Source organism: Leptonychotes weddellii, chromosome 10 (assembly GCF_054177405.1).
Source record: "Leptonychotes weddellii isolate Sample4059 chromosome 10, ASM5417740v2, whole genome shotgun sequence".
Classification (NCBI taxonomy): domain Eukaryota; kingdom Metazoa; phylum Chordata; class Mammalia; order Carnivora; family Phocidae; genus Leptonychotes; species Leptonychotes weddellii.
Window position 1 is genome coordinate 487,698 of NC_138378.1, and position 11,066 is coordinate 498,763.

At 58.9% G+C, this 11,066-nt stretch overlaps 1 protein-coding gene and 1 long non-coding RNA gene across 2 annotated transcripts; one reads left to right on the forward strand and one right to left on the reverse strand.

Annotated features, from left to right (window-relative positions):
* Positions 1-1,242: 1,242 nt before the first annotated feature.
* On the forward strand, positions 1,243-11,064 carry STMN3 (stathmin 3). Its single transcript, XM_081832399.1, has 5 exons — positions 1,243-1,394; positions 7,801-7,896; positions 8,161-8,336; positions 9,678-9,869; positions 10,694-11,064. The coding sequence occupies exons 1-5, from the start codon at positions 1,376-1,378 to the stop codon at positions 10,751-10,753; spliced, it is 543 nt and encodes a 180-aa protein (XP_081688525.1). The 5' UTR covers positions 1,243-1,375; the 3' UTR covers positions 10,754-11,064.
* On the reverse strand, positions 6,209-9,679 carry LOC145723759 (uncharacterized). The gene is made up of 2 exons (XR_014149002.1): positions 9,171-9,679; positions 6,209-7,801 (listed from the first exon to the last, which is right to left on the reverse strand). It is a non-coding gene; the product is annotated as an uncharacterized LOC145723759 (long non-coding RNA).
* Positions 11,065-11,066: the final 2 nt, after the last annotated feature.

The following is an 11,066-nucleotide window of genomic DNA, read 5'->3' on the forward strand; positions in this document are numbered from 1 at the left end:
AGAGGAAATGGGCACCAAGGCTGGCCATAACCAGCCCCACTCAGCAGGCACAGGATTTTGATCAAGTCAACGAATTTGAATTGAGAGTCTGCTCTTACAGGTTTGTGGGCTACCTACAGTGGATCAGACACTATGTGGACCACAGAACAGATGTTAACCAGTCCCACACTCCCCATGTATGCACCTCGAGGTATATACGCATCTGCTGGGCCTGCTTCAGGCAGACTCTGACCCTTAGGTCTGTCCCTGTCTGTCCCCTTTCTGAGCCTCCCTCCCCTCTCTGCAGGCTCCTGAGGTTTCCCACAGTTTTATTCCCGACTCTAAGACTTAGTTGCTTGTGGAGCAAGTGCTTCTCTTGAACTCCGTAGCTCCGTCCCTAAAATGGGAATGACACTTCATCTATTTGACTTCCCAGGCCCAAAGTGAGACAAGATGGTCACTGCAGGAAAGGGCCCACCATTTCTGCAAGGCTCTCCCTTTGGGGATATCAACCCGAACCCTAAGCCCAGAGAGGAGGGGAGGCATGACCCCCTCCCACACTCACCCACTGTACCTCTCTTCTTCATCTGGAGACTGGCATTATTGTTGTATCTTACCCTTGAGAAACAGAGCCACAGAGAAGTCAGAAACTCGCTCCCAGTCACACAGCAAGTGGATGTCAGAGCTGCGGTTGGAACTCCTCTCTATCTCACTTCAAAGCCTTTGTCTTTAGGCCTCACCACCCCCATTTACTCTCTTTTCTGCCCCAGAATTGACTCATCCTCTGGGATGCTCCTTGGAGGCCTTCCAGACCAATCCCTACCCCCACCGTTATGACACACTTTCCCCTCAGCACGGACCTGGGCACACAGAAGTCACTCCCTGCCTTCGGTGGCTTTAGTGAAGAGCTCTCCAGCCCACCCTGATGTTGGGGCCCCTCCTCTCCTGCCATGCCCACCCTGGGGAATGGGGCATGTCTCCACCATCCCCCCAAGCCTGCACAAAGCCAAGTTGGGGCAGTGGGTCCAAGAGGTAAGCAATGGGTGGGTGGGCATCTGGCTGCAGTGCTCCACCCTGTGTCCCAGGCTGGCCTCTCCCCTCCCCTCCTTCCCTCCCATCCTCCCCTCCCTCTACTCTCCCTCTGAGGGCTGCAAGCCCCTGCCATAGCCAGCCAGCCAGGCGTTTGCACATGCTCTTGCTCGAGCGCGCTCTCTCTCGCTCTCTCGCTCTCCCGCTCTCCCGCTAGCTCTCTCCCCCTCTCTCCCTCTCCCTCTCTGCGCACGCCTCCCGCCCGCCCTCGCTCCCTCCCCTCCCCAGCACTGCCGCATTCGCCGACTGCAGCTCCAGCCGCCGCCCGCGCCTCCCGGCCTTCCGCAGCCTCCGCGCCGCCAGCACCATGGCCAGCACCCTGTCCGGTAGGCGTCCGGGACGCGGACTTCCTGGGGCGGTGGCGGGTCTGAGCGGAGGCCATTGTCTGGCCTCGCCTGAAGCTGGGGCCGGTGGCGGACTCTATTTTCACATCTCAGACCTCACGCTCTGCAAGGGCGCGGGGCGCGGCCGGGCCGAACCCGCAAGAACCGAGGTTCAGGGCCAACGGGTTGGGAACACCTGGTGCCCCAAGGGCGAGGATTGCGGCGCGGGTGCGGCGGGCGTGGGCCGCCGGGCAGGGGCCGCGCCCAAGCGAGCACCCGGGGCGAGGGCGCATTTCCCCTTCCGTGGCCGCCGTGTCAGGCCAGGCGCGACTGTGGCAGGGTGGCTCCGAGGGTCCGGGGGCAGCATCGTGCCCCCGGGTGGGCGCGCTGGGGAGGTGCAGACAGCGTCCCCCGAGGCGCCTGTCTACCGCAGACCCTGGTCCGACCTCGCCTTCGCGAGGGTGGGGGTTAGGAGGGTAGGACCCATAGCCAGCGAGCCCAGGCCGTATCTGCGCCAATGGAGCACCCTGGGGGCTGGAGGGACGCTGCGGAAGGACGGGGGAGGAGAAACCGAGCCGGGGGCGAGCGGAGCCGCGCCCGCGTCTAGCGTGGTCGTCCCCTCCCCTCGCTGCTGCGGGCTTGGGGACCGCTCTCTGCGACACGGTACCACCTGCTCTGGTCGAAAAAGCCACCGCCCTTTGCGCAGCGGGGTTTGGATGGAGGAGGGGCCGCTGCAGTTTCCAAGTCCTCCCAGCAAGGAGGGGTCTGCCCCTCCCTCCCCCACAGCCCCGCCTCCCAAGCTGCGGATCCACCGCCCCCAAGGCTGCGACCCTCCCCTCACGCCTGAGCCAGGCGCGGCTCTGGCGGAGGGGTGGACATGGGGCAGTTACTGGCGGTGAGAGAGCTGCGGGTGACCCTGGACGCGAGGACATGGGGCTTGCTCCCCCCAGGAACGCTCTGGCCTGTCTGGCCGCCCCAGGACCAACTTCATCTTTGCACTCCGTCGCCAGCGACATCAGGGCAGCGGCTCCCCACCTCCACCCCATTTCCCCCTGGACTCAGAACTCTACTCCCAGCCCACCCTTCCCTCCATTCTGGGGGTCCCCTCTCCCTAGCTAGCCTGATTCTCTCTGGAGTGGCACACAGTTTGGCAGGTCTCCATGCACTCACATGTGCCCTGCCCTGACCAGCTTCTCAGGCCCTGTGGGTCCCAGGCCCCAGGTGACTTCTGCACTTGTCTAGGAGGGGACCACATGTGTCACTGACCACACCCCTCCTGCACACAGTCCATGAGGGTCTTGTCCATCTGGCCTTCATCTGCCCCCTGCTCTGTCTTGTTGACCTCCTCAGAGATATTGGGCTCAGCTTTGGGCAGGAACTGAGGATGGTCTGTCCTTCCCATGGCCAGAGCGCTAGTCCAGTCCCACACTGAGGTGGGGTTTCAGGCCCCGGTCTGTGCCCGAGTGGGGGACAATGAGCAACCACTGGTGGGAGATGCTCTCAGCCTTTTCTCTTAGTAAAAACCCTGCTCAGTAGGTCTCATCTGACAGGTAAGCAGACAGATTAGGTGGTGAAGGGATGCAGCTGAAGCTGCACTGTTGATGACCACCACAGGCGGGCGCAGATGTGCTGACCTCAAAACCCCCCCTGACACGAGCCCTCCCTTTGCCAGGCTTTGGGGTGCTGCTGACCCATGCTTGGTCCCAGGATTTTTCTGGGTGTCCAGGTTGCTGTTGGTGTGAAAAAGGAAACCATAAGCGCAATCAGTGTTGATCAGCACGGCTGCTGCCTCATAGATGTGCCATGAGCCAGCCAGGAGAACTGCCTCCTGACAAAGTCACGCGGGGATGGGCCTTTCCTGTTTTGCTGTCAGGGCTGCCCCGGAGAGAGTGCAGCCTACATGTGTGCATGCCTATGCCCACCTTCATAAAAATTGGATAGGCAGGCGGCTTGGCCCAGAAGTGGCTATGTGAGCAGATCAGTCATTGTGGCCAAAATCAGTTTAAGTGAATCCCAGCTATGGCTTCTCGGTTAAAAGAAGTCTCTGATTGGAGCAGCCCCTGGTGCTCCATGCCTCAGTGGCCTGTCTGCCCCAGCTCACTGGTGGGCTTCGTTGGTCTTGGTGACTAGGGTGAAGAGTCATTGTCTGCTATGACCTTATGGTCACCACAAGATTGACCTTAGCTTTCTCTTCCTCTGTTGACTTTCCCACCACCTTTCCCTTGAGCATCTGTTGATGGGCTATGTCACTGGGACTCACCTGGGGAGATGTGGCCATCTCTTGGTGTCCTTCCCACACACTCAGCTCTTCACACACTTTTGTAGAGTCTTGCTTATATTTATCTCCTTATGCAACTCCACTGAGCTGAGAGGGCTCGCCCGTGCTCCCTAAGCTCTCAGGCCTTAAGTGCATGGAGGTGATGGTGACAGCGCCTCCCGTGGGCTTGTTCTGAGAGATGAACAGGGCATTCCAGGAAAGGTGCTTGGCCTAGTGCCTGACAAGAGATGGGTGCCCAGTCCATGCCAGGCAGTGTGACTATTGCAGCCACATTTCCCAGAGTTTCCACCCCGGAGAAGGTGAATCCGCTGGCGCGTCCTGCCATGCTGGGCTCCCAGCATGTTGCACGTGACTCCGACTAGTGAGAGGGGCAGCCTGGGGGGCAATGAGCTCCATCTGCCAGGAAGCAATTCGCAGCAGCCTCCAGGACCCTTCTAGGGGTGAGTGGGCATCTGTGGGCGCCCTGCCTTCCCATTTCTGGACAGACAACCCCCCACCCCCACCACCATGAGGCTCCCAACAGGAAAGTGCAGCCAGAGGCTGGGGCTCATGATCAAGGTCCCATCCTGTCATGCTGTGTGACTCTGGGTGGGCTCCTTGCTCTCTCTCTTTTTTTTTTCCTCAGTAGAAATGAATCTGACAAGGGCTGGCTGTTCTTGAGGGTCAGCTGGGAGGATGGATGTAATGCACCCACCTCAGGGGTGTTGCCATTATGGTTACCATGCCCCTGTAGGCTGATCTGGTGCCTTCTCACTCTTGCTCACCTAGGATCTAAGCATCCAAAAAGCCAATGTGCGTTTTTGCATATTTAACATTTAGTATGAAAAGGAAGAGAGAGATGAAAGCAATCCAGCTCATGCCAGAGATTTGCTTATAATGACTCCCTGAAGTCAGTGATGGGGAAGGAAGAGAAGGATCCTGGTGAGGGGGAGAAACAGCATGCCCCCAAGCTGCAGAGGGGCTTCCTGGCTTGAGCTCTGTCGATGGAGAGGTGCCTAGATGGGTCTGGGCCTCGACCTCTTCCCTCTGCAGTGAGACATGACCTTTAAGCCCCTCCAGTTCTGAGGACACAGGTGTAATCTCCTGTGTTGTGAGCTGCTGGGCCCAGGCCTGCTCTCCAGCCCCATGTGTGGGCTTCCCCTTTCTCACTGTCTGAAAATTTGCTAATTTCCCTACCTGCTGTCCAGTTCCCTCCAACTTGCAGCCAGACCACACAGCAAGCCTCACTCCCAAGCCCCCTTCTGGGGGGGTGCCCCTTCCCACTTGGCTACTTAGGATGAGTCTTCTGGGAAGGAAGCTCCTCATGGGCCATCAGCCCAAGAGAAACCAACCTGAGGAATCTCCATGACCATCAAACACTGAGCTGCATCCCTATTACCAGCTGCAAGACATAGTCAGTCCCTCACTTCCTAGTTGGACACTGGTCCCCTGGGCTGGTCCATGCCCTCAGAGAGCTCTGACTTTAGTCTCCAGCATCCCCTCCCCCATCCTTCTCCCCTGTATCCTAACAAGGCAGTGCTCACACCTGCCCAAGCTCCACATCCTGCACCCTAAATTGCTGCCAACCTCCCTTCATACTCAGGCAACAGGTACTTGGAAGGGAGTCCCCTGACATTTGTCCATGAACTTGTTCTTCCTCTGTAATAAATGTGCAGCTCATTTTCCTGGGAGAACTTCAGGCTCAAGGCAGAGAGGAGCTTGAGCACCTGTGACGCCCCAAGCTCCTGGCATGTATGGTAAACCCATTTGGAGGTTTCCACATGTGCTTCTGAAGAGCTGGCTTTACCCGGTCTTACACCCTCTAACTCCCCAGCACATTAGTGTGAGGTACCCATCTCCCTCCTTTTTAAAATTAACTTTTAGGGGACGCCTGGGTGGCTCAGTCGGTTGGGTGTCTGCCTTCAGCTCAGGTCATGATCTCAGGGTCCTGGGATTGAGTCCCGCATTGGGCTCCCTGCTCTTTGGGGAGTCTGCTTCTCCCTCTGCCGCTCCCCCAACTCGTTCTCTCAATCTCTTTCAAATAAATAAAATCTTTAAAAAACTTTTGAAAAACTTTATCATTCTAAAAATAAATAAAATTAACTTTTAATAGCACAAGTAATACACAAATAGATTATGCTTGTAAAAAAAAAATAAAATTGACATGTCAAGCCAAAATTCCCTTTGAGGCCTGCACACATCCAGCCCACTTCCCTCCCAGCCTCCTGAAGCCAATGACCAAGGCGCATATCTCTGCCCTGCTACCCCTCCACTCACCTTAAAGGATCTCCTTGCTGCCTGCCCGGGATTCCTTTGTGCTCCCTTTAGAGTCTCTTGGGCTCTCTCCAGAAGAGTCTGGGTCATCGGGACGTTTAGATCCAATAATATCATTCTCTGCACTGGTTGATGGAGAACGCTGCTCACCATGAGCTGCTCTCTCAGACAAGGGCCTGATAATTTCTGTCCTGTGTCCTGTTTCTACACCAACGCTTTCCCCAACTTCACATTAACTCAATTTTTTTTTAAAGATTTATTTATTTGAGAGAGCGAGAATGAGAGAGAGAGAGAGAGAGTACATGATGGGGGGAGGGTTAGAGGGAGAAGCAGGCTCCCTGCCGAGCAGGGAGCCCGATGCGGGACTCGATCCAGGGACTCCAGGATCATGACCTGAGCTGAAGGCAGTCGCTTAACCAACTGAGCCACCCAGGCGCCCCAACATTAACTCAATTTTAAAACATTGTCTTGTGTGAAATTTGGTCAGAAAGTTTCTTTTTCTTTTTTTTTTTTTTTTTTAAGATTTTATCTATTTTTTGACAGAGTCAGAGAGCACAAGCCGGGGGAGGGGGAAGCAGGAGAGGGAGAAGCCGACTCCCACCAAGCAGGGAGCCCGATGTGGGGCTCCATCCCAGGACCCTGAGATCATGACCTGAGCTGAAGGCAGACGCTTAACCGACGGAGCCACCCAGGCGCCCCAGTCAGCAAGTTTCTTGTCCAAATTCGTGTCTGCTCCTTGGAAGACCCCTTCATGGAAGCCAGACTCCCTCTCTGGAGACCTGTACCAGCTTCTCCAGCTAGGGTGGCAGGAAGATGGGTCTCTGGGTCTCGCTTTGGGACCCGATGGAGTGGTGTAAAGAACACAGACCACCTGGGATTGCACTTGAGGAGCTTTGGGCAAGTCACCCTTGCCACTGGGGCCCAGTATCATCTCAGTTGAGCCCAGGGACAGTCTTGGGCTTGAAGATTGTTAAGCATTAGTGAGACACTGGGCCAGCGTGTCTACCTTAGGGCCTGGCTTGTCATGAATGGGCCACAGAAAGCTGTTATTTCCATTCTGACAGTGGGCTTCTCCCCTTCACCTGACAGGACTCAGGGCCTCAGCAGACAAGTGTACGTCCTTTTCTGGTTGGACACGGGGCACACTGGCTGTGGGCACCTGCTCTGCAAGACTAGAGGGCAGGCTTTGGTGCTGAACGGACAGCTCCCTACCTTTTGGCTCTGGATGGGCAGGGAGTGTGTGCCTGGTGATGGCCTGGTTTCACCTGGGGTGGCTGCAATGCTATCAGGGTAAATGGGGGCGGGGGGTCACACAGGAGGAAGTCTGACAGCTTCACCCAGGTGTACAGACCAAGAAAGTGCTGCCTGCAGAAGTTCCACATCTGTGCTGGCTCGGTCATGAGTGTGGTGGTTAATATCTGTAAGAGGGAAAGGGCAGGAAGGAGGGAGAAGGACATGGAGGGCCAGGGATGGTGGGTCAGGAAAATATACAGTGACAAAGGGTCATGGAGACATGCAAAGACACAGAGAGAGAACTGAGCCAGGAAGACAAAAGGATGGACAGAGACCAACAAACACAGCGATGTAGAGGAATGAGACAGAAACGCCGAGAGAGAAAAGGAGAAGGAAGGGGGTATTAGGAGAACAATGCAGGACAACCCACAGGAAGGTGTGCCCAGGGACAAGGTCAGCTTCTGGGAGTGGGGAGAGGGAGAGGAGAGCTGTAGAGAGGCAAGGGAACAGAAAAGAGAGCGAGATACACAGGCTTCCAGAGAGACACAGCATGGGGAGTACTGGGGAGGGAAAGACAGAGGCAGCCAGGGAGGTGAGGTCGGGAGGTGGCCATGGCGCCCTCTCATGCTGGCCTCATGCCCACAGCCTACAAGGAGAAGATGAAGGAGTTGTCAGTGCTGTCGCTCATCTGCTCCTGTTTCTACTCACAGCCGCACCCCAACACCATCTACCAGTATGGGGGTGAGTGTGCCCCAGGCAGCTGCCAGGTCCTGCTTGGCCAGTGCCTGCGTCCTCCTTTCCTTGCTCTCTTCTCCCCTGGCCTCTCTGACCACTCCCCTCGGCTCAGCTGGCTTCTGGAGAGGGAGCCTCTGATGGGAGGCAGCCTTGGGCGCTCAGGCCTGGGGGTCCCACACGAGCAGCCGTGCTCCCTCCCTCAGCCCTTGATTTGGATGTGTACTGGGAACATGACCCCTCAGATTCCTGAAGCCCAATCTGGTTTTGCAGACATGGAGGTGAAGCAGCTGGACAAGAGGGCCTCTGGCCAGAGCTTCGAGGTCATCCTCAAGTCCCCTTCTGACCTGTCCCCCGAGAGCCCAGTGCTCTCCTCTCCCCCCAAGAGGAAGGACACCTCCCTGGAGGAACTGCAGAAGCGGCTGGAGGCAGCTGAGGAGCGAAGGAAGGTGAGGAGCCCAGTCCTGCCCCCAGATCCTGACGAAGGTGGCCAGAGGCTTCATTGGGCACAGACAGGGTCCCCAAGGCACAGGGTGCTCCAAGCCCCTGCTTGGCTGTTGGTCTGGAGTGGAGAGGGTCTCATGGTTCCCTGGATATCCTCTTGGGAGATCAGAATAGGACAGGGAGGTGAAGGGTTCCCCAGTGGCAGCCAGCTGGAGAAGCACAGGAACCAGATACTGTTGGAGGGGGTTTCCTTGGCCATGGCCAGGAGGGAGCCCTGGGACATGAGTCTGGGCTGGCATCCTTCTCCAGGGTAGAGAAGTGAGTGAGAAGAAAGGGACTCCCATGTGTTGGCGGCTGCAAGCCCACATCTGCTGGGAGTTCAGGGGGCCGCTGGGAGAAGGGGGGCATGTGCCCCAGGCTCCCTCCCTGTTCCTTCCCCTCACCAGCCCCACGGAGACTGAAACACACACAAAAGGAGTACTCTCAGGAGTGCAGTCCTGATGCCCAAGCCCATTGGGCAGGGGCACTGGCTCCAAATCCCTTACAGCATGTCCCAGTGAAACCTGGGGACCCAGGCCTCCTAGGGTTAACTAGCAGTGACTGGCACGTGGGTGGGCCCAGCAGCCTTGTGAAGGAGCTGCGAGCCCTAGCGTCTCTGACCCTCACCTCTCCTCCGGGCCTCCAGGCAGCCCCTCCCCCACTAGGGCTGGACAGTGCAGCAGTCCCAGCAGTCCCAGTCTCCTCGCTCCAACTAGTCCCTTCTCCAGCAGCCCTGGGCACCCTTACACAGCCCCCCGCCCCTCAGGGAATTCAGAACCCAGGGCATATCAAGCACCTACTTTGAGCTCAGCGGGCAGACGTTTGAGGAGGAGATGGTGCAGGTTCCATGACAGCCCATAAGTTTTGAATTTGCTCTGCTCCTCCAACATTCCCTGAGTGCACCACGGGCTTTGGAGGCGGCAGCGAGCGGGACAGAGCCTGTCTTGCTGCGTGGGCGCCCTCAGCTTAGCAGGAGGGACAGCTCTGCGGGCTGACGACGAGCAGAAAGGGTGAGCAACTTCCGGTTTGTCTGGGGCTGGGGGTTCTCCTGGCACGCGGACCTTGCGGTGCTAAAGCCCAGGAAGTCCCAGGCAAACTGGGACCAGGTGAACACCCTCGCCGACGGCAGGGCAGTGTAGACCCGAGGTCCGGTGGGCAGCTGGTAGCCGGCTCAGGCTGGGCAGCAGGGCAGGGGAACGGACACTGGGCGGAGCCGAGACAGCGCGCGGGGAGGCCAGGCTTGCGTGGGGGGCTGGGCGCAGGGGCCCGGCCACCGCCCACGCGCGCGCCCCCATCCGCCCGCACAGACGCAGGAGGCGCAGGTGCTAAAGCAGCTGGCTGAGCGGCGCGAGCACGAGCGCGAGGTGCTGCACAAGGCGCTGGAGGAGAACAACAACTTCAGTCGCCTGGCGGAGGAGAAGCTCAACTACAAGATGGAGCTCAGCAAGGAGATCCGCGAGGCGCACCTGGCGGCGCTGCGCGAGCGGCTGCGCGAGAAGGTGCGCGCCGGGGCGGGGCTTGGCGAGGAGAGCGCGGGACCGGGGTCGAGGAGGGGGCGGGGCGAAGGGCGGGAGCGGTCGGTCTCAAGGGGGGGGGGCTCAGCGCGGGGGCGGGGCCCGGGCGGGGCCCGGGCGGGGCGGATCCCGGGCAGCAGGAAGTGGGGCCTTCGCCTGCGTTTATTGCGCGCCTGCGGTCTTGGCCTCGGCCCCTAATTCGGTCCTGGTGGGACACGGCCAGTGACCGCGGTAGTAAACCGATGGTCATTACTTTTGAAGTGCTGCGAAAGGTGCGGGTTTGAGCTAGAAGAGGGGAGGAGCTGCTTTAGGCTGGGGGGCCAGGGAAGCCCCCGGGGGCCCCCCCGTCCTTTGGTGGTACCTTCCCACTGCACCACCAGCGCTCTCGCAGCCCGGCTGCTCCCTGTCCTGCATGGAGACAGCCCAGAGTGAGGCGAGGCCCCGCCCTGGCGGGAGCCCCCTACCAGTAGCCTCTGCTTCAGCCCGCGGGGTGGGACCAGGTTGGTGCCAGGGGGTACCCTGGAGCTTGCAAACCCAAGGAAGTTCCCTGGAGTCACGGCTCTCTCTCTGGTTTGGGTGCCACCCTGTCTCACTGAGGGCCAGCCCCCGCACTCAGGCCACACTTCGAGGGGAGGACATGGGCCTCCCCCTGTTCTCTGTTGCTCCTCCGTCCTGGTCGTTAAGGGGTCCCATTGGTCGCTTCTCCTGCACTTAGGAGGGTCCCTGAAGCCTGGGCGTGGGGGAAGGGGCAGCCCCCTCAGCCGCCACGGCGGGCGCAGGGCCCCGCCCACCTCCACCTGTCCTCCCAGGAGCTGCACGCAGCTGAGGTGCGCAGGAACAAGGAGCAGCGAGAGGAGATGTCCGGCTAAGGGGCTGCGGAGCAGAGGCGCCTGGATCCTGAGAGGAGACATCGACACATGCGGGTTCTGGTTTCGTCTTGTGCCACTTTGTCTAGATGCAACTTTTGCTCCTGCCCCTTCCCTGCCCCGCACTCCCAGCTCCCGCTTCTCTTTCCGCTCTGAGCCGTCCAGTCCTCCGCAGGCTCCCCATCCAGGAGCCGCCAGGGCGTGGCACACAGTCCCTCACTTCAGGCACCAGGCCAGGCAGTGGCTGGGTCCCCTGTTGGTGGCCCTCTCAGATGTGGTGACAACCTCAATAAACCCAGTGGTGGTAGCAGGAACA

Coding starts and splice junctions, on each gene's coding strand:
- STMN3 (XM_081832399.1), top strand. Junction 8,337..9,677: donor CAGCTGAGGAGCGAAGGAAG/GTGAGGAGCCCA, acceptor CCGCCCGCACAG/ACGCAGGAGGCGCAGGTGCT. Junction 9,870..10,693: donor GCGAGCGGCTGCGCGAGAAG/GTGCGCGCCGGG, acceptor CTGTCCTCCCAG/GAGCTGCACGCAGCTGAGGT.